At 41.1% G+C, this 21,867-nt stretch overlaps 1 protein-coding gene across 1 annotated transcript in view; it reads left to right on the top strand.

Annotated features, from left to right (window-relative positions):
• Positions 1-21,867, top strand: part of LOC145413192 (uncharacterized) — a 481,698-nt gene that overhangs the window by 394,372 nt on the left and 65,459 nt on the right. Inside the window, exon 17 of the mRNA XM_080282917.1 lies at positions 10,298-10,452. Coding sequence (XP_080139043.1) covers positions 10,298-10,452 — 155 coding nt within the window. The remainder of the gene's footprint in view (positions 1-10,297; positions 10,453-21,867) is intronic.

The following is a 21,867-nucleotide window of genomic DNA, read 5'->3' as shown; positions in this document are numbered from 1 at the left end:
AAGGTGCCAGACCCCCCCAAAACGAACCACACCCATAAAATACCTATGGCGTGGGCGCCGCAAGGTTTGAAACACACAGGCAAGACCTGGAGCGGTGGCTTTTGTCATGGGTCTACCCTCCAGAGGCTGTCAAAGAGAAGAGGAGGACAGCATGGGGGCCAAACCACCTCAAACCTCCCCGGCCCCTCACAGGGCCCGAGTACCTGGTAGTGGCTTCGGTCGCCCGGGCAAGTACCACATCTCCCAACACAACACACACAACAACGCCGTTTTTTCTACACTGAGAAATGACCCCCCAGCTGTCATTTCTCGACGACTTCTACTAGCCGGGGACATTGAGAGCAATCCAGGACCCACCAACAAATACATATGTCCAACATACTCAATACCTATCACGTCAAGCTGACAGATAAAAGGTTGAGTTCAGTGCAATTCCTGCAAGAACTGGACGCCTGCACAAAACTTGCATCCAGAAAACATTACACAAACACCTGGACCTGCTCCTTATGCTCCTTCCATCCCACCCACTAACCCCCCCACCAATCCTACTCCTACTTCCCTCACACCTCCACAGCCAAACTCACTGATCCTTCCCACACCATCCAGTCCCCCAACTCCTCCCATTCAACCCATCCTAATCCACCTCAACCCTTACATTCATCACAATCTCCTCCTACCCCTTCCCCTTCACCCACACCACCTCCCACCCTGTGCTGCAGCAGCCAACACATCGCACACACAACATAAACATCCTTCAGTTAAACATTGATGGCATCAAAACCAAAAAACAAGAACTCACACGATTCATCAAATAACAGAACATACACATTGCCATCTTACAAGAAACAAAACTTCACAGAGCACAGAAAACACCGACATTTCATAACTTCACCACCATTCGACAAGACCGGGCCGACTGCGGTGGCGATGGACTCATGACCCTGTTACATAAATCCATCAACTTTGCAGATACCAGTGCACACACAAAGTCACTTCTCCCCCCACATGACACCACAACAGAAATACAATCAATTAAAATACGCACAGGTAACAAATCACACACAACAATCGCTAACACACACATTCCCCCCCAGTCGTCCCCCACTGTACCACACAGTTACTCTCCACAGATACACCACATCACTAACATACCCAACATCATCCTGGGTGGTGATTTCAATGCCAAGTCGTCAGCCTGGCATGTCAACAACCCTGACACAGACAGAGGGCTGGTACTACAATCCCAGACTGATCATCTTTTCATACTGAACAATCTAGACCAACATACCAATATCCCTCACCAAGCCCTCTTTCTCCCATCATCCCCAGACATCACCTTCTGCTCCCCAAACCTCGCCCCCACTACATCCTGGAGAGTGGTCAGAACCCTAGGTTCTGATCACCTCTCAGTCATCATCACTACCAAAACCATAATCACCCCAGCTGGCCACAAACACACACAATTATAAGAGAGCCAAGTGGGAGGCCTTCACTAATGAAACATAACAACATTTCGAAACTAAACAGAACACACATCACAAACATTAACACCGCTGTGCACACTTTCAGTACAATTATACAGAATGCAGACAAAAGACACATCCCTAGAGGCAACAGAAAGAGACACAACCTCAACTTCACACCAGAAATTCAAGGCCTCATCAGACAACGAGACACACTGTAACACTGCCCAACACCCCATACGCAAGATACTGTACAACAAATACAAGAAGTCAACACTCAAATAAACAATAAAATATCAGAACAGCAAACACTAAATTGGAAAAATTACCTCCAAACACTTGACTACTAAACAAACATCAGCAGACTTTACAAAACACTAAACAGCATCACACTTTCCAGCAGCAACACCACACAATCACACGCTGCTGTCACAACAACAGACACCATTCCCTCAAACAGACAACAAGCAAACACTCTCATCAATCACTTTTCACAAGTCAGCCATCTAAACCCCCATCCCGAAGACCGACGTATCATCCAACGTAAGAGACAGTTCCCCACAGACCCAGACTACGCACCTTTCACTTACAACCAGACGAAGCACATCATTAACAACCTCAAGCACTCATTTGCCTGTGGACCAGACAACATAAGCAACATTCACCTTAAACATTTTGGGCCACAAGGCATACAAGCACTCACCAACATATCAAACTACAGCTACTCACACAACATAATACCCGACATCTGGAAGCCTGGCATTATCATCACTATCCCTAAACCCAACAAAAACCCCACGTTATCCTCCTCACACCGCTCCATTACACTCCTCTGCACCCTCTCGGAAGTCACTGAACGACTGGTACTACAACTAGTCACACTTCATATTCCCCTAGCCCAATCACAACATGGCTTTAGGCCACTACACTCCACAAACACCCTTCTTACAGACCTTACACAGAGAGTTTTCAATGGCATGAATTCAGCTAGGCCACCACACAGTACACTCCTAATGACACTAGACGTCAGCAAAGCTTTTGATGCCATCCCCCACCACAACTTCACAAATAAAATACTCAACACAAACATACACAATAACACAAAAAGATGGCCGGCAAACTACTTAGCAGGCAGATGTGCACACGTAACATTTCCCGGTCAGTCTTTTAACATCAGAAACTTCACAAACGGCGTCCCTCCAGGATCTGTTTTATCCCCTACACTCTTTAACCTATACATGCACAACATACTCGCACCCCACACACCACAGATACACATAGCTTCCTATGCAGACGATATAACACTTACATGTACGCACCAAAACGCAAATGTAGCTGCACGCATCCTCCAACCTTACCTCTACACACTACACGAATGATTCACCACAAACAGGCTCATAATAGCCCCAGCCAAATCTACAGTGACCCTTCTCACAAACTGGACAGCAGAACACAGTCACATCCCACACCTCACCATAAACAACACTCCCCTCCCCCCCACACACACACACACAAAATCCTTGGTGTAACATAGAATACATCAGTGTCATTTAAACAACTCATCACAAACATTAAAAATAAAATAACATCAAGACTCAATGCCTTGAGGTCACTTGCCCATACAACATTCGGACGCAACAAAGAAACCACCACCACAGTATACAAACAATACATATGTTCAATGATGAATTATGCAAGCCCTGCCTGGGCTCCTAACCTCACCAAAAAACACTAGAACATTCTACAGACCATACAGAACAAGGCCCTAAAAATAATCACTGGCTGCACAGCTACTACACCCACAGACCACCTCCATCAAGAAGGCAAAGTCCTCAAAGTCAAGGATCACTTAGACATGAGAGGCATCCAGTTTCTTGCTGCAGCCTCCATAAACCCGGACCATCCATTATATTACATGGCAGCACATCCACCCATACCAAGGAACATCAAAACAACACCCAGCACACGATTCCATACACAAATACTTTCATCTCTCCCCCCTCGCCCACCTCAGACCAGCTTCCAGAAGCATATCCACACACAGATCACTCACCGCTCCATTCAGTCACTTAAAGACAACACACAGCTGCATGCATGGCCTCTTGACATTCACCCTTCTGAATCCTGTCTCCCTCGTGAGGACAGGATCCACTTGGCCAGGCTGAGATGTGGGCACCATGCAGCCCTCTTAAGCTACCAGAAGAGGCTGGATGACTCTGTCGCTGATGCCTGTCCAGGATGCAACACAGCACCCCATACTGTTAAGCACATTATGGAAGACTGCATTACACATAATTACCTATGCCAACAACACAACATAAACTCTTTGAGAGCTCTGTGGGAAAGCTTGCTCTCGGCCATGGCCTTCCTAAGGGACTCGGGGCTGTTCGGCCAGACTGCCTAGGGAACAACTACTGCTTCTACTACACGCAGGCAAATTCCCCTGGTGGTCGGCACTTTCCCCTGTTAGTAAAGAGAGAAGATGGCGACTACATCAGCTCCAACTGTGGACTTTTTTCTCTCTTAGGAGGAGGTTAAACTTCACCAAATTCTTTGTCTTTAGTAATGAAACATTAAAGATTCTTTCGGTATTGTGACTAGTTTATAGGTTTGTTCTTAAAACCGCTGTGAATGGGTTAGTGACAAGGCACCTATCTCTGAGCCAAGACGATGTATGATGCCTCCCATCATCATCATCACGTATATAAGATTGATTATTAATGTGTTAAATGTGAGTTTTGTTGACACTTGAGCATACAGACTTTATCAAAAAAACTTCTTCAGTCAGTGTTATCAGGCAGTCTCCGCCATCTTTAATGTTTTGGTCAGTCAGCTGATCTGTGTCTACCTGGCCGAGCTCTTTTTAGCTCAGTCTGCAGCGCATGGTATTGCCCAAGTAGACAACAAGGCTGATCACCCTCCCATTTCTTGTGCCTATTTTTACATGTAATACTACATTGACTTATTGATTGATTGTGTGTGTGTGTGTGTGTGTGTAAAGTGGGGAGAAATGGGGAAAAGTGGGGTGAAATGGGGGACTTTGGGCAAACGTTCAGAACCAAATGCCATTTTTCCCATAGGTTTAGTTATTTCTCTGGCACAGTTTTCTGTGGCACCGGCGCAGTCCAGAACCAATTAGCTATGCCTTAGGCAACTTGACTGTATGAATTCTTTCCACAGTCATTGCCCAGCACAGTCTCATAGCAGCTGATGCTACTTTATATCCAGTCTACATTGAACGGTTGCTGAAGGATTTCGCACTGCCTGTGCTGTAAGTGGTATACAGTACAGTATTTTTATTAACTGATGAGAACATGATAGAGTATTAGTAAACTTCTTGTCTTTAATACTTTACACATACATATACACAGTGTAATTAGTCATGAACTGTTCCTAGGACGAGCCTCAGTTGGCATGGTTCGCCCAGTCCTTGAGCCTAAGTTGCCATGTTGTGCTATGACTAGGTCTACCTTTTATTTTTTAAACAATTGCTCTTCATTTTCAAGGTTGAAAACGTCTATGATATGTCTTCTCTTATTTTCAGATGAAAATTCATCATCTGATTCCTTTATTGCTATGAACAAGTACAGTATTTGACATTACATGTCCATTGTTTTTATTGTGACATACTACATCCATTGTGGTTTGTTGTTGTTTGGTGACATCACATGCATCCTGTCTGTTATGTAAGAGAGGTTGGACTAATTAGAATGTGTTTTCTTGGCTCTGTGAAAAGCATTTCATGAACAAAGATTTCTCTGGACACTAAAAACTATTGGGAGGGAGCATAGGAAGTTGTTGATGAGGGCTGAGTAGTAGTTTGTACAAAGACATGTGAGAAAAGTTATAAAGGATGTTTTCCATTGAAGAAATGTGACTATAGTCATGGTGCGCGACTATGATGTTGTCATTATTATGCCCTGGCAACCTACCATTCAAAAGTGCATCTGATTTCGTGTCTAATATGAGACTCATGTGATTTGTGTATTATATGTTCGTGGATAATAATATTCCTGTATAATATATTCGTGCATAATAATATGGTTCATGTATAATATGATACGAAATCGGACGCACTTTTCAATGATAGGTTGCCAGGGTACGATAATGACAACCTCAAAGTCGTGCGCCGTGACCTTAGTGTTGAGTGCTAGAGTTTACTGTTGGTTCCAGTTATGTTTTTGATGTAAATGATATGCCAAAAGGGCTGAGTATATCTTGTCTTGTAGATTTGAAAGGCCCATCAGTCAGGGAGTGACTGTTTCCACCCCACCATTGCAGCAGCAGATTGTCAGGTGATGGCTCAGATCTTGGATATGAGGCCTGTAGAATGGAGAAAGTTGCAGAGGAGCTTTATGACCCATGCCTGTACAGATGAATCCAGATCTAAGGTGCCAAGGAGTGTTTCCACAATGAACTGCTTTATTCCCCGGGTGCTCAGTTTATACCTTAACCCCTTAACCCCTGGGATGTCGGGAGTGAGCCGTGCGCGTCCCGCGGGGATAATCGTGCTCCAACTGACTTTTTAAAAATATTTGCCAAAAATTAGTTATTAGTCCTAGAATATTATAATTACATAAGCATATGGCACATGCCTTCAGCTTTCTCCTGGGATGTGTATTAAGCCTTCGTCGACTACTGTAGGACTCGTGGAGACTTCTGAAGTTGGGTAATGAAGTCTCCACTTTACACTTCCTGATACCCTGTAATATGGTTACCACTGCCTGATATTATAACTACTGTACAAACACTATACTATGAATTTCAAGTAGTTTGGAATCCATATTCACAAAAAAAAAAAAAAAAAAAAAAAAAAAAAATGAAGGCAATGTAAATTAAAAGCACATACAAACTTTCCACCCGCGCTCGTTCCCCAATGGTATTCTGAGGTGGAGCTGTCATTTTTTATTTATAAACACACTCACACTTTATATTCCTAGTACTTTATTACACTTATTTATATATACAATATTTATCCATAAGTTTCTTTCAGTACTAGTACTGTAGTTTATTTTCACTCCAGGCATTCATTTTCTCGTTCAGTAAACTAGCGTAGAGAGCGAAGGTCTCGGAGGATTGGAAGTCAGGTATAATTATTCCCTTGTACAAAGGAAAAGAGGAAAAAGAAGTGTGTGGTAATTATAGGGGCATTTGTCTTCTTAGTATAATAGGAAAAGTGTATAGTAGGATACTTATAGACAGAGTTAGAGAAAGAGCAGAGAAATTAGTTGGAGAAGAACAGGGAGGATTTAGGAAGGGAAGAGGTTGTGTAGATCAGATATTCATTCTTAGATATTTAGTGGAAAAGTTTCTAGAGAAGGGAAAGAAGTTGTATGCGGCTTTTGGTTTTGGAGATAGGGTGGATAGACAAGGATTGTGGAAAGTTGTATTAAGAATATATGGAGTAGATGGGAAGTTGTTGAATGCTGTGAAGAGTATGTACGATGGTGCGAAGGCTGCAGTGCGTGTGGATGGTGAACTAAGTGAATTTTTCTCTTTGAAAGTTGGTTTGAAACAGGGATGTGTCATGTCTCCATGGTTGTTCAATCTGTACATGGATGGGGTAATAAAAGAGGTACAAGGTAGGGTAGTGGATGTTGGAGTGGCCCTGGTGAGAGAGGATAGTGTTTGGAAACTCCCTGTACTGTTGTTTGCAGATGATACTGTGTTGTTCAGTGAAGACGAAGGGGAGCTGCAAGGCTTGGTGGATGAGTTTGAGAGAGTGTGTAAGAAACGGAATCTAAAGGTGAATGTAGGGAAGAGTAAAGTGATGGTCTTTGAGAGAGGTGAAGTTAGTGAATGTACAGCGAGGTTGGATGGTGAGGAATTGGAAAATGTGAGTACGTTTAAGTACTTGGGCAGTGTGATGAGTAAGGATGGAGGTTTGGAGGATGAAGTGCTTGAAAGGGTACAGCAGGGAAGAAAGGTTGCTGGTTCTTTGAAAGCAGTGATAAGAAACAGGGAAGTGAGAATAGAAGTGAAAAAGTTACTACATGACAGTATTGTGATACCAACTCTGATGTACAGAAGTGAAGCTTAGACATTGTTGGAAGGACACAAGTCAAGAGTGAGAGCAGTGGAAATGAGTTATATAAGAGGAGCCTGTGGAGTCACATGGAAAGACAGGCTGATGAATGAGGATATAAAGGAGCGTTGTGGTGTTGATGTGGATGTGATAGGAAGCGTTATGAGGAACACACTGAGGTGGTTTGGCCATGTGGAGAGGATGGAGGGTGAAAGACTGACGAAGAGAGCGTATGTGAGTGAGGTGGAGGGGGGAAGAGGGAGGGGGAGGCTGAGGATGAGATGGAGGGATGGGGTGGAGAGGTATATGAGAGAGGGGGATGTGAGTTGGGAGCAGGGCAGTGAAATGGCGGGGGACAGGGCGACTTGGAGGCGATTTGTTTGTGGCCACCCCAAATGGGATTGAGGCGTCTGGCAATAAATAGATAGATAGATTTATACACGCTAGAGCGAAGCTTTCACTTTCACTTTCATTACTCCAAGTATTTATACTCGTATTCATAAATTACTAATTATTTACATTTCTATTTACATTCTGTATTTTATTTACATTATTTACATTTCTATTTACATTCTGTATTTTATTTACATTATTTACATTTCTGTTTTATTTACACTGTGTTATGCACTGTCACTTGCAGTAACTTATAAAACTATTTTCCACTGTTCAATTATATTTACATTCATTGCTTTCACTTGCTATTTACACATTACTTACATTCCCCCTTGCACTGTTTTAGAGTCACCAGAAAGATTGTAGTCACTGTCCATCATTATCATTGATATATTAGCCAGTTCACATTCCACAGCAGAGTCACTTAGCCCTTTACCCCTTCCCACACGAGGTCTAGTAGGGGTAGAGGTCACAGGGCCCTTTGCAGGGGGCTAAGAAGCGGCAGAATTGGACAGGCCCGAATCCAACATGGTTTCACCTTGAAAGACGAGAGTAAACTGAATGATGTGACCCAGGGACAGGGAAGGGTTGACAATGTCAGCGTGGTGACAGCTGCTAATTTATATGCTATGAAATGATTGGCAGGAAATTTAGAGAATACATAATAAATTAGGTAGTTCCAAGTGAATGTAAATATCACTTAGGTTTCTCCTTTGCTTTCTTATATATATATATTTTTTACGAGAATAGGTCATACAGCATATTTCAAGGGGAAATAAACAGGGAAAATTAGCGAACTAGTGCACGTGGGGTCTTGCCAGGTGATAATTAGCCTATTCCAGATGCATGGCAGTATCAGTTATCTTTTCTCTTTCTTTTATATATTATTCTGTATAAGAATAGGGCATAGGGCACATTTCAATGGATAAAATGAGTGCAAAAATCCGTCCAGGATTTGCTAGCGCAGCACAGCTGGGCAGGCGGGAGGAGAGGGTAATGGAGGGGAGTCAAGGACAGGGGAAAAATGGCTAAATTGTCAACAGTGGATGGGAGTACAGATGACATTAGCAGAACTGAGTATAGCTGGACACTGGTAGTACTGATAGATGATACAAGCCACCACTTGAAAGCCCGGGTGAATTAAAAATAACACAGAATCACAAAAGTGACGCCCTGCGGTACGATCCCTTGCTCCCGAGCGTCACGAAGGTGACGCCTCGCGGTTAAGGGGTTACGATACACCTCGCCATGTATTTGCAGGGACAGGCCAGTAAGACATGGGCAATGGTTTCTTTTTTTCCACACCAGCCACATGCAGAACTGTCCACCAAATTCAGCTGCCTAAGTGGGAGGCAAGAGTGGTGTGTCCAATACACAAGCGAGTCAGTGCTGCCTCGGGGTGTCTTAGCTTGTGTTTAGACCATGGGTAAGGGGAGGAACCTAAACAATACTGGCCTAGTGTTGTACCCGGAAGATATGCGCCAAGTTCCCTGTCCCATACTGCTCTGCTTGTACATTTCACTGAAGCCATCAGGGATGAAGTATCTGGTTCCACTACCACCAACTCACCATGTGAATGAGCAAAAGAAGCCGCCTGTCAGCAGTGTCGTAGCCCTGGATGCCTCTGTGTGAGGGTGTCCGCTGCAGAATTACAGTCCATTGTGATGAGTAGAAATTGAGCAACAGTTCTTGTATCTGAAATACCAAATATCTGTGAGAGGCCAGGTGGTCAGATCACAGTAAATGTTGGAGGCTTGTGAGTCCACATTTAATTATTTTTGTCAGTTTAGGAAAGCTCTGTCATGCTGACTGGGCTAAGGAAAACTACATCTAATCCTTCTTGTTTGAAAGTCTCTCTGAACTTATATAAAATCATGTGGTGGTAATGTGAACAGAAAGAAAAGTACACCATCTGGCTGAAGGCATTAATGAGATCACTGCCATGATAAAAAAAGTACTGTAAATGTTTCTTAAAAGGCGAATCACACTTGGGTATTTTCACCTTTGTGAGACATTTTTCTGATGTATGCACACAGGGAAATCAAGGATGGGCCTTCATATTGTTCGCTGATGTACCATAGCGTATTAACCCAGATTCCCTCTTAACTTTTTTAGATACTTAGTGATATAGTTAGTTACGGGACTCCAACTGGATGTGGCCTATTAGGGTCTACACCTGAGGTGTGGTTAGGGTTTCTGTCTCACATAATGCTGCTCAGGGTTGATGAGCTGGTCTCGTGTCTTAAATGCCAGGACTGAATAACCTTGACCTGAGTCCCAGTACTCCTGATGAGGCAATACTGGATTGGATGATGGATGGATTGATGGATGAATTAATGTTACTTCATTAATAAACTTGATATCATCATATTAGTTATAGAGTTTGTTACTGTGTTAATGAGATCGCTGTCCACAGATTGAACTAGAGCAGCTCAACTTGAAGCAGCTGACAGAATTGGAGGAGTTAGAGGCCACTACTGGCTCACCAAAGAAGAAAGAAAAAGACAAAGATGCAAGCTGCAATGTAGTTATGACACTGAGAAAAATTTCCAATCATCCATTACTAGTAAGGTGTGTATTATTTACTGGTATGCATAAAGTCTTTGTAATTAATTGCCTTATTTTTATGTTTTCATTTATTTATTTATTTTGCTTGCTATAAACACCTTGGTAAATTAAAGAAAAATTGTCCATTATGCTTGTATTATCACCTCCTCCCACGAAGTTGGAGGAGGTTATGTTCTTACCTAATTGTATTTTTACAGGATTGAGTCAAGCTTGTTGTGTCCTGTCTTTTAATACTATTTTATCATATTATTCTTCAAAACTTTGAATGTGTTTGGCACACCCGACTTCTTCCGGTAATGTATTCCATTGACCTATTGCCCTGTCTGGAAAGCTGAATTTTCTCAAATCGTTCATTAATTTTTTCTTATATAATTTCTTGCTGTGTCCTCTTAAGGATGACTGTCTAGGTACTTTATATTTATTAATGTCAATCTTTTCTTCTCATTTAACAAATTTATATAGCATGATTATATCACCTCTTTTTCTTCTTTCATCTTTCTTCTAGTGTTGGTAATTGTAGTTTATCAAGTCTTTCTTCATAGTTAAGATCTTTCAGGCTTGGCACCCATCTTGTGGCCGCACTTTGTACCTTCTCAGTCTTCTCAACATTCTTTTTCAAATGTGGGTTCCATACTACTGCTGCAAATTCAAGCCTTGATCTTATGAATGATGTAATTATCTTCTTTACCATTTCCATATTGATGTATGTAAAGGCCACTCTCATATTCAGTAATAGGCCATACATATTCCTTACTTTTTCATTTATAAGGTCATCTGTTGATAGTCTGTTATTGATAATTACTCCTAAATCTTTCTCCGTGTCAGATACCTGTAAACTGTTGCTCCATAGTTTATATTCCCTGTCAGGCCTTTTTACACTCCTTCCAAATCTTATTACATGGCATTTTTCTGCATTGAATTCCATCTGCCATTTGTGGTTCCATTCATATAATTTTGTTAGAACCTTCTGTAACTCCTTACATGAGTTGTTGTTGTTGTTGTTGTTGTTTTTCCAGCAAACATATTCGTGTAACTCACTCTACCGATGTTATCATCAGTATCGTTCATATATACCAGAAACATGATTGGTGCCAACACTGAACCCAGTGGAACACCACTTGTCACCTTTCTCCAGGACGAGCGCTTTCCTTTTAACCTGCTGCATGCCAGTGCCGTTTTAAAATGGTCTGACATAATTCCGCAGCCAGTGCCAGTGCCATTTTAAAATGATTTAAATTAAAAACTTCACTGTGACCACATTTTTCAAGATTCGTGGGTAAAAATTGGCAGGCATGTAAGGTAACTGTTCCTCTACCATCCCCCAGGCTGTCAAGGCCATACACTCACTCGCTCCCCCCCTCACGCTCGCTCTGCCTCACCCTGCCTGTGTGCCTCACCCAGCGCTGTACATTGTGAAGGCATTTTGTAAATATTTTCATGTAAGTGTAAGTTGTAAATATTTTCTTGTAAGTGTAAGGACTATATAGTGGTCAAGTTGTGACGTGCCAGGAGTGTATGTAATGAAGTCAGGTTGTACCTATCTTCAAGTAAGGGTAAGATAATGTATTCACAGTGAGAAAGACACGTAAATTATGATAGATGCTGAAGTAATAAGTAATCAGAAAAGTGTACTGAACATTGCTATACCTTCCCAGCATAAATACCTGAGTATACCTTACATAGAAAACGGCTTTCTCTCACGTACGTGCTGAGCGTGAGACAGCGGCTATACCTGTACACGAGTATGCAGGACTCAGTAAAACTCATTTTTAATGGCAAAATTCGTTGTTTCCTCATCAAAATCTATCATTTTAGACAAAAAAAAAAAAAAAAAAAAAGGTTGAAAAATGGCCGGCACTGGGGTGACCCATAGGGCTAAAAATAGCCGGTATGCGGCTGGTTAATGCTGTTTTCATTTCCCTTTCTCTTAAAAAATCCTGCATCCTCAGCAGTAGGTTCACATGGATACCTTCTTTGTATTCAAGTTTCCATATTAACCTTTCCTGAGGGACTGTGTCAAAACATCTCTTTCTTGCATTGTTTCTGCCACTCTGTCATAGTAATTTAAGAGATTTGTTATGCATGATTTTCCTTTTCTAATCCCAGATTGCTGTTCTGATAACATTTCATACTTTTCCAAATGTTCAGCCCATCTCTTTCATATTAACTTTTCTATTTTGCTTACAACAATAGTAAGTGAAACTGGTCTGTACTTCAGTGGGCATTGTCTACTGCCTGTTTTATACAGAGGGACTATGTTAGCCTTTTTCCATATTTCTGGTAATATGCATTGATTTAGTGACTTCTGAAATATTCATTGCATGGCTTGCTTAATTCTTCTGCACATTCTCTTAACACCCAATTGGATATTTCGTCTGGTCCGTTTAGTTTCCGTACATCTAAATTTTTCATTTCTTCTTCAATTTCTCTTTTGTCAAGATAAATGTCTTCCAGTTTGTGTGATGGTGCGTGTATTATTTCAACCATTTCAAATGGCTGTTCTCTAGTGCATACTGACTGGAAATTATTATTTAGAACCTCACAAATTTCTTCTTCTTTAACATAGTTCTTTCCTTTGTCAACTATACTCTCTCTCTCTTATCTTTGACCATACTTTTGCTTTTTATATAGCTGTAAAAGAGTTTTGGTTGTCCTTACTTATATCTATAATGTCTTTTTCAAAAATTGTTTGAGTTTCCCTTCTGATCTTGGTGTAATCATTTCTTGCCTGTTTATATCTCTCATATGCATTTTCACTGCTGTGTATTCTTTATCTGTTCCATAGTAGGTCTCTTTTTTTTTTTCTTTGGTTTTGCACACTGATTATTAAACCATTTGTTTAACCTCTTCACTCTTCGCTTTCTCGTTCTGGTGGGGAATGCACTTTGAGACTGCTGCATAATAATTTGTTTTCGTTTTTGAAGGCTCCAACATGCTTGCATACGTTGGCCTTGATCACCTAGTGGTGGCTTTCCATGCTACTAGATCTCTGGCAGCTTCCCTAGTTAGTCCCTAACCCAGAGGTCATACTCAATGACCTCGTCCCAGGTCTTTTTCGGTCAGCCTGTCGCTACCCTACCCCCAACATTAACACTTCCCACTTTCTGCATCCAATTATCGTTCCCCATCCTCTCCACATGCCCAAACCATCTCAATCTACATTACCTCATCACAACACCAATACACTCCAGTCTCATCCTACCTCTCAACTCTTCCCCACTTTCTGCACCCAATTATCGTTTTCCATCCTCTCCATATGCCCAAACCATCTCAATCTACCTCTCCTCATCACAACACCAATACACCCCAGTCTCATCCTATCTCTTAATGCTTCCCCCAAGCCTTGCACTCAAGGATGCAGTGCACATCCACCTAATCATTGCCATTTCTGTACGTTTGATCCTGTGAATATCCTCCTCCATTACTGCCCAGGTCTCACTACCATACCCATACAGCATCTCCCTCCTAACACATGTTGCATACAAAGATCCCTTAGCACAGTGGGAGAGCCCTCTCATTGTCAGGAGAGGCAACAGCTCCCTGAACTTCTTCCTCACTCTAGCCACAGAGCTAGCTCCAGCCCCATCTCCAGTACACAACATGTCTCCCAAATAACAAAACTCTTCCATGCACTCGAGAGACTCACCAGCAAGATCAATCCTTTCACACCTGACAATCTCCACGTACTCTCCCCGAGACGCCGGACACATGAACTCAGCATTATCTCGCAGTCTACCTTTAATACCACAACATCTCTTATGCACCCACTTATCACAAACACTGCACAAGATGGAATTGCTTCCCACGCCCTTGTGGCAAACCGCACATGGCCACTCTCCCTCTTGTTTGACACCAACCTTAGATACCAGTCACCTTTGTTTTATCTGAATTTACTTTCATTCCCTTGTGCCCCATACCATCTCTCCACTTCTTAAATTTTTCCTTTGCTCCCATTCATTTTATGCAATGAACACCAAATCTTCAGCGTACAGCATTTCCCATGGGAGTCAATTTCTGAAGTCGCATGAGAGGGCTTCAGGCACCATGATAAACAACAGCAGAAAACACACACACACACACACACACACACACACACACACACACACACACACACACACGTTGCCGACAGAGACGGAGGTGTTCCTGGATTGTGCAGAAATAATCGCTAAATCAATGGCAAAAAAGGAAACCAGCCTATTTTGATTGTGAAAATGAGTGCGTGAGTGGTGGTCCCGTTGGTTAATAGTAAAAAAAAACAGCAGGTTTGGTCAAAGAGTTCAAGATACATTGGAAATTGAAAGATTCCATATGGTTGCACAATGGCGGAGGGCGATGAAGCTTTGTTTACAAATGACGAAAACGAATTCGAGGGCTTCTCCAAAGACAATGTGGGAAATGCAAGTATCATGTTGAACCAGACAAGAGTAGCTGGAGTAGAGAAAACAGCGGAAAGGAATGTCCAGGAAATAAAAAAGATGTGGGTAGTAATTAGAGAATTACAGGAACGAACCCAAGAGCAGGAGAGAGAGATCATAGCTTTACGAAGTAAACTGGAAAAAGTTTGCAAACGCAGTGTAGAGCAAGAAAGAGAGAATTGAAAGTAAGTAATGAATCAGCATCAAATGAAATAACAGCTCAAGAGGGAGAATAAGAGGTTGGAAGAAGAAAGAAACAGGATGAAAACCAAACTAGACGAGTATGAATCCAAATCAAGGATACAGGATGAGCACGTTAAAGAAATCAAGGAGCAACATAAGGGCTGGAAGAAAATTCAGGAAGAGGGAAGTGTAAATTTAAAAGAGATTATAGAACAACAAAGCAAGGAAAAGGTGGAGAGGGAAGTGGTTAGGGTGCTGAGAAGCAGAGAATCTTTAGTTAGGGATGTAGCAGACAAGAAAAAATGTGTAATAATTTTAGGAGTTAAAGAAAAACGTATGACAATAAGATCAAAAAGAGAAAGAGAACTGAGTAAGGTTAAAGAAATAATATCAGTAGTCATGGAGGAAAACAACGAAGTTCAAGAAGAGATTGAAGAGGTGTTTAGGTTAGGAAAGTACAAGGAAGGAGGGGCAAGGCCATTGAAGGTTAAGTTTAAGTCTCAGGCAACAGTTAATGAAATTATCAGTAGAACATGGAAATTATCAGACAAGGAAGGGTTCAAAGAATGTTTGGATAAGGAGAGATGCAAATGAGGAAGAAAGAGCTAAAATAAAGGAATTAGTAAAGGAAGCAAAGGCAGAAAACGAACAGAGAACGGAGGAAGAGAAGACAGTGTTTTATTGGAGAGTCATGGATCAGAAATTAAGGAAGTGGTACCGGCGGAGAGAAGGAGAAAAGAGAGTATAAAAAACATCAAAAATAATTGGAAGGTGGCATATACTAATGTTGATGGTTTAATATCGGCAAGGCAAGAAATCAATGATTTTTTGAGGGTACATGAACCTGATGTTATGTGCTTTGTAGAGACCAAATTAAGAGAAGATATTGATGTTCATATGGGAGATGGTAAATACAAACTGTGGAGAAGAGACAGAAAAGAAAAAATGGAAGGAGAGGTGATGATAGCAGTGAAGAACAACATAAATGCAAATACCGTGGTAATGGGAGAAGGCAGGGCCGAAGTGATAAATAGGAAATTAGAAACTGGAGAGAATAGGAAGAGAGATACGGCAGTAGTGTATGTTCCCCCTAAGACAAGAGCATGGAGTGATGATGAATACCAGGAAATGTTGTCAGACATGGCTAGCTATTTACAGAAAATGATTGAGAAAAGTAACAATATAATTTTAATGGGTGACTTCAATTGTAAAGAGGTGAACTGGGAGGAATGGGACTCAGGAGGCAGCGAAGATTCGTGGGGCACTACATTATTAAATATAACAATAAACAGTGTGATGACACAATGGGTCAAAGAAGAGACATGGTTCCGAGGTGAGGACACACCAGCAAGACTAGACTTACTGTATACCAAAGAACCTGATGTAATAGAATCCTTGGAGTATCTGTGTCCTCTTGGAAAAAATGATCATGTGGTCATTGATTTCCAGATGATAACAGGGAATGTTGAGCCAAGAGATGAGCTTTATAGGCAGGGAAGATACAACCTTGGGAAAGCAAACTTTACAGGATTGAGAAAATTTTTTGAAAATGCATTTTGGAGGAAATTCAGAGAAACAAGAGAGATACAGAGGAAGTGGGATATTTTTCGAGCCTTCTATAATTCGGGAGTGGAAAAATTTGTGCCAAGAGTAAGGGAGAAAGAAAACAGAAAAAAAGGAGTGGTTTAATAGGTGTATGATAGCAAAAAAAGAGAGAGACATGGCATGGAACAATTGGAGAAAGAGAGGCAACAACAGAACAAAGGAAGAATATAAAAAAACTAGAAACGATTACACAAGAATACGCAGAGAGGAAGAAAGGAGTTTTGAAAAAGGTATAATAGACAAATGTAAGGATGAACCCAAGCTGTTTTATAGATTTGTCAATGGCAAACTGAAATAAAAGGAAGGAATCACCAAACTGAAAGTAGAAGTAGAGGTCTATAAAGATGCGGCAATGCAAGTAAAAATAATGAACAAACGTTTCCAGTCACTTTTCACTAACGAAAGTGAGTTTGTGGAAGGGGAGGGAGTGACTAGAAATGTAGTGATAAAAGATATAAAAGTGGAAGTACAGGAAGTGTATAAATTACTGGAAACTCAAGATGTGAGGAAAATCCCAGGACCAGATGGAATCTCAAATTGGGTATTGAAGGAATGCAGAAAACATTTCACAGTTTAATTGTGTGTTCTCTGGAAGGGGGGAAGGTGCTTCAAGAATGGAAGAGGGCAAATGTGGTAACAATTTATAAGGAAGGAAACAGGGAAAAAAACCTGAATTATAGACCAGTGTCCCTAACCAGCATGGTCTCAAAATTGTGCGGGAGAATTCTGAAAGATAGATGGATAAAATATTTGGAAGAGATGAATATTTTGGCGAAAGTCAGTTTGGATTTAGAAGTGGAAGGTCATGTGTTTCCAACTTGTTGAGTTTTTACTCAAGAGCGATTGACGTGCTACAGGAGAGAGATGGTTGGATGGATTGTGTGTACTTAGACTTAGAGAATGCCTTCGACAAGGTACCTCATAAGAGACTAATGTGGAAACTAGAATATATAGGAGGACTGAAGAGGAAACTCCTGGAATGGATGAGAGACTTTTTGAGAGACAGACAAATGAGGACAGTAATAAAGGATAGGATGTCTGGATGGAAGGAAGTAACAAGTGGAGTCCCACAGGGCTCGGTGTTGGCGCCGGTAATGTTCCTGATTTATGTAAATGATATGGTAGATGGAGTGAAAAGTCATGCAAGTCTTTTTGCTGATGATGCAAAGATCTTGAGGAAGGTAGAGGTTGAGGAGGATTGTAAAATGCTGCAGGAGGATCTGGATAGGATACACGATTGGAGCCGGATGTGGGAAATGAAATTTAATGCAAAGAAATTTAAAATATTGGGAATGGGTAAACATACCAAGAGGCCATCATTGAATAATTTTATGGTTAATGAACCAATTACAAAAGCGAGAGAAGAGAGAGGGAGGGGGGGGTGAGTTGGGGGGAGGGTAGTCATATGGTGGGTGACAGAGCGACTTGGAGGCGTTTTGTCTGCGGCCACCCTTTGTGGGATTAGGGCGACGGGCTATAGATAGATAGATAGATAGAGAGAAGAGAATGATTTGGGAGTGCTGGTTTAGGACAGTTTGTCACCTGGAAAACACATTAACAAGGCAGTTAGAGAGACGTATAAACTCCTGACTAATATAAGAGTAACTTTTCAGTATATGGATGAGGAGATGATGAAAAAATTGATAGTGGCCATGATTCGCCCTAGGTTAGAATATGTAGCAGTAGTGTGGTCCCCACACAAAAAGAAAGATATAAATAAGATTGAGAGAATACAAAGAACAGCAACCAAGATGGTCCCCAGTCTGGGAGATCTGTCCTATAGAAAGAAGTTGGAAAAGCTGGATTTGCCTTCTCTAGAAGAAAGGAGAAGGAGAGGAGACATGATTGCAGTGTTCAGGACCATGGTGGGAGTAGATAAAATTGACAAAGAAGATCTATTTTTATGGGATAAGAGAGTAACAAGAGGACACGAAATGAAACTGAAAACACCAAGCTGCTTGAAGGATATCAAGATATATAGTTTTCCTTATTGATGTATAGACCTGTAGAATAGCCTGGACAAAGAGATCATCCAATCTAAAAACTTAAACAAGTTTAAAGCTAAATTTGACTTACTGAGAAACAGAGACGGGACCCCACGAGCGTAGCTCATTTCCTGTATGTCACAATTAGGTAAATAATATTAGGTAAATACACACACATACACACACACACACACACACACACACACGAGAGTGTGTGTGTGAAAGCAAATTTTACAGGATTCAGAAACTTTTTTGAAAATGCGGATTGGAGAAAATTCAAAGAAACGAGAGAGATACAGAGGAAAGTGGGATATCTTTCTAGACCTCTGTAATTTGAGAATGGAAAAATTTGTACCAAGAGTAAGAGGGAAAGAAAACAGGAAATAGAAGTGGTTAAATAGAAGGTGTATGACAGCAAAAAAAAAGAGAGAGATAAGGCGTGGAAGAACTGGAGAAAGAGAGGTAACAGCAGAACAAAGGAAGAATATAAAAGAACTAGAAATGAATATACAAAAATATGTAGAGAAGAAGAAAGGAATTTTGTAAAAGGTATAATAGACAAATGCAAGGATGAACCGTCAAACTGAAACAAAAGGAAGGAATCACCAAACTGAAAGTAAAAGGAGAGGTGTATAATGATGCAGCAGTGCAAGCTGAAATAATGAACAAATGTTTTCAATCGGTTTTCACTAATGAAAAAGAGTTTGTGGAAGGGGAGGGAGTGATTAGAATTGTACCGGTGATAAAAGATATAAAAGTGGAGGTACAGGAAGTGCATAAATTACTGGAAACTCAAGATGTAAGGAAAGCCCCAGGACCTGATGGAATTTCTAGTTGGGTACTGAAGGAATGCAGAGAACAACTGGCGGACAAAATTCACAGTTTAATCGTGTGTTCTCTGGAAGAGGGGAAAATGCCACAAGAATGGAAGAGGGCAAATGTGGTACCAATATATAAGGGAGTAAACAGGGAAGAACCTCTGAATTATAGACCAGTGTCCCTAACCAGCATGGTCTCAAAATCGTGCGAGAGAATCCTGAAAGACAGATGGATAAAATATCTAGAAGAAATGAATATTTTGTCTGAATGTTAGTTTGGATTCAGAAGTGGAAGGTCATGTGTTTCTAACTTGTTGAGGTTTTACTCAAGAGTGATTGACGTGGTACAGGAGAGAGATGGTTGGGTGGATTGTGTGTACTTAGACTTAGAGAAGGCCTTTGACAAGGTACCTCATAAGAGACTAATGTGGAAACTAGAATATATAGGAAGACTGAAGGGGAAACTCCTGGAATGGATGAGAGACTTTTTGAGAGACAGACAAATGAGGACAGTAATAAAGGATAAGATGTCTGGATGGAGGGAAGTAACAAGTGGAGTCCCTCAAGGCTCGGTGTTGGCGCCAGTAATGTTCCTGATTTACGTAAATGATATGGTAGATGGAGTGAACAGTTATCCAAGTCTGTTTGCTGATGATGTAAAGATCTTGAGGAAGATAGAGGTTGAGGAGGATTGTAAAATGCTGCAGGAGGATCTGGATAGGATACATGATTGGAGCCGGACGTGGGAAATGAAATTTAATGTAAAGAAATGTAAAATATTGGAAATGGGTATAAGTACCAAGAGGCCATCACTGAATTATTTGTTGGGTAATTAATGAATCACAAAAATGAGAGAAGAGAAAGATTTGAGAGTGCTGGTCCAAGATAGTTTGTCACCTGAAAAGCACATTAACAAGATGGTTGGAGAGACTTATAGAGTCTTGACTAACATAAGAGTAGCATTTCATTATATGGATGAGGAGATGATGAAAAAATTGATTGTAGCCATGATCCGCCCCAGGTTAGAATATGCAGCGGTAGTGTGGTCACCACACAAAAAGAAAGATATAAACAAGATTGAGAGAATACAAAGAACAGCAACCAAGATGGTCCCCAGTCTCGCAGATCTGTCATACAGAGAGAGGCTGGAAAAGCTGGATTTGCCTTCCTTGGAGGAAAGGAGAAAGAGGGGAGACATGATTGCAGTGTTCAGGACCATGGTGGGAGTAGATGAAATTGACCGAGAAAATCTGTTTTTATGGGAAATGAGAGCAACAAGAGGACACGGAATGAAATTGAAAAAGTGAAGCTGCTTGAAGGATACCAAGAAATATAGCTTTCCTTACTGAGGGATAGACTTATGGAATAGCCTGGACAAAGAGATCGTCCAGTCTTAAAACTTAAACGAGTTGAAAGCTAAATTTGACTCACTGAGAAACAGCGACAGGAACCCACGAGCATTGCACATTCCGTGTGTATCACAAAATAGGTTTATTGGGTAAATACATAAGTATTTGGAACGACTTAGACGAAAAGGTGGTGCAGGAGAAAAACATTCATGTGTGTAAAGGTAGACTAGATAAATGTGGATATGGAGACAGGACAACACGAGCATTGCTCAATTCCTGTATACTACAAATAGGTAAATACACACACACCCAAACACACACTGTCAGCCAGAGCGAACGGACGTATCTCAACTGCTCCCAGACTCCGCTGCAAACCTTAAGTAGTTTTCAGGAATTATTTTTGTCCTGTCTCCTATGGTCTTGTTTTAAGTTTAAAATACTGTAAGTTGATATAGTGTACCAAAAATGTAAAGATTTATTGGCAAAGAGTATACATGAATGTTTGTAGTATTTTCAGTAAAAGCTGTTTTTGGTACTGTAACTAATCTCAAACATGGCCGATAATGTAGACATTGAGGGACTCGAATTTCCAGAATTTGATAGTAATACTAATGTCATGGATTTGGTTAAAACATTGATTATGAGGATTAGTGAACTTGAAAAGAAAGTGGAGAATTTAGTGTTAAAGGACATGTCTGAAAATACCGAGATTACTATACAAAGTCTGATCCAGTCCAATGAGATGGCAAATGAGGAGATCAGGAATTTGAAGTATGAAAATATCAAATTGAGGAGAAAACTATGAGAGTACACTCAACCCCCTGCTATCGCGCGTTCAGCTATCGCGTTTATCTGGTATCCCGCACACATCAAATGCACAACCATACATGCTATCACGCACCCCAAGACCGCTATCACGCGTCGAGTTTGAAGACAGGCTATGCGAAACTTATTCACACGGCACTTCATACGAGGTTTGCCGAGGATTCGATGGTTAATCGGAACGGTAACGTGGTAAAATTGCCGACGATACCACGGGCATTTGGAATGCATCTGAACGGAT

This window comes from Coenobita brevimanus, chromosome 95 (genome assembly GCF_032717465.1).
Source record: "Coenobita brevimanus isolate Jiangsu-jjx chromosome 95, ASM3271746v2, whole genome shotgun sequence".
Lineage (NCBI taxonomy): Eukaryota > Metazoa > Arthropoda > Malacostraca > Decapoda > Coenobitidae > Coenobita > Coenobita brevimanus.
This window is presented reverse-complemented; position numbering and strand designations above follow the sequence as displayed.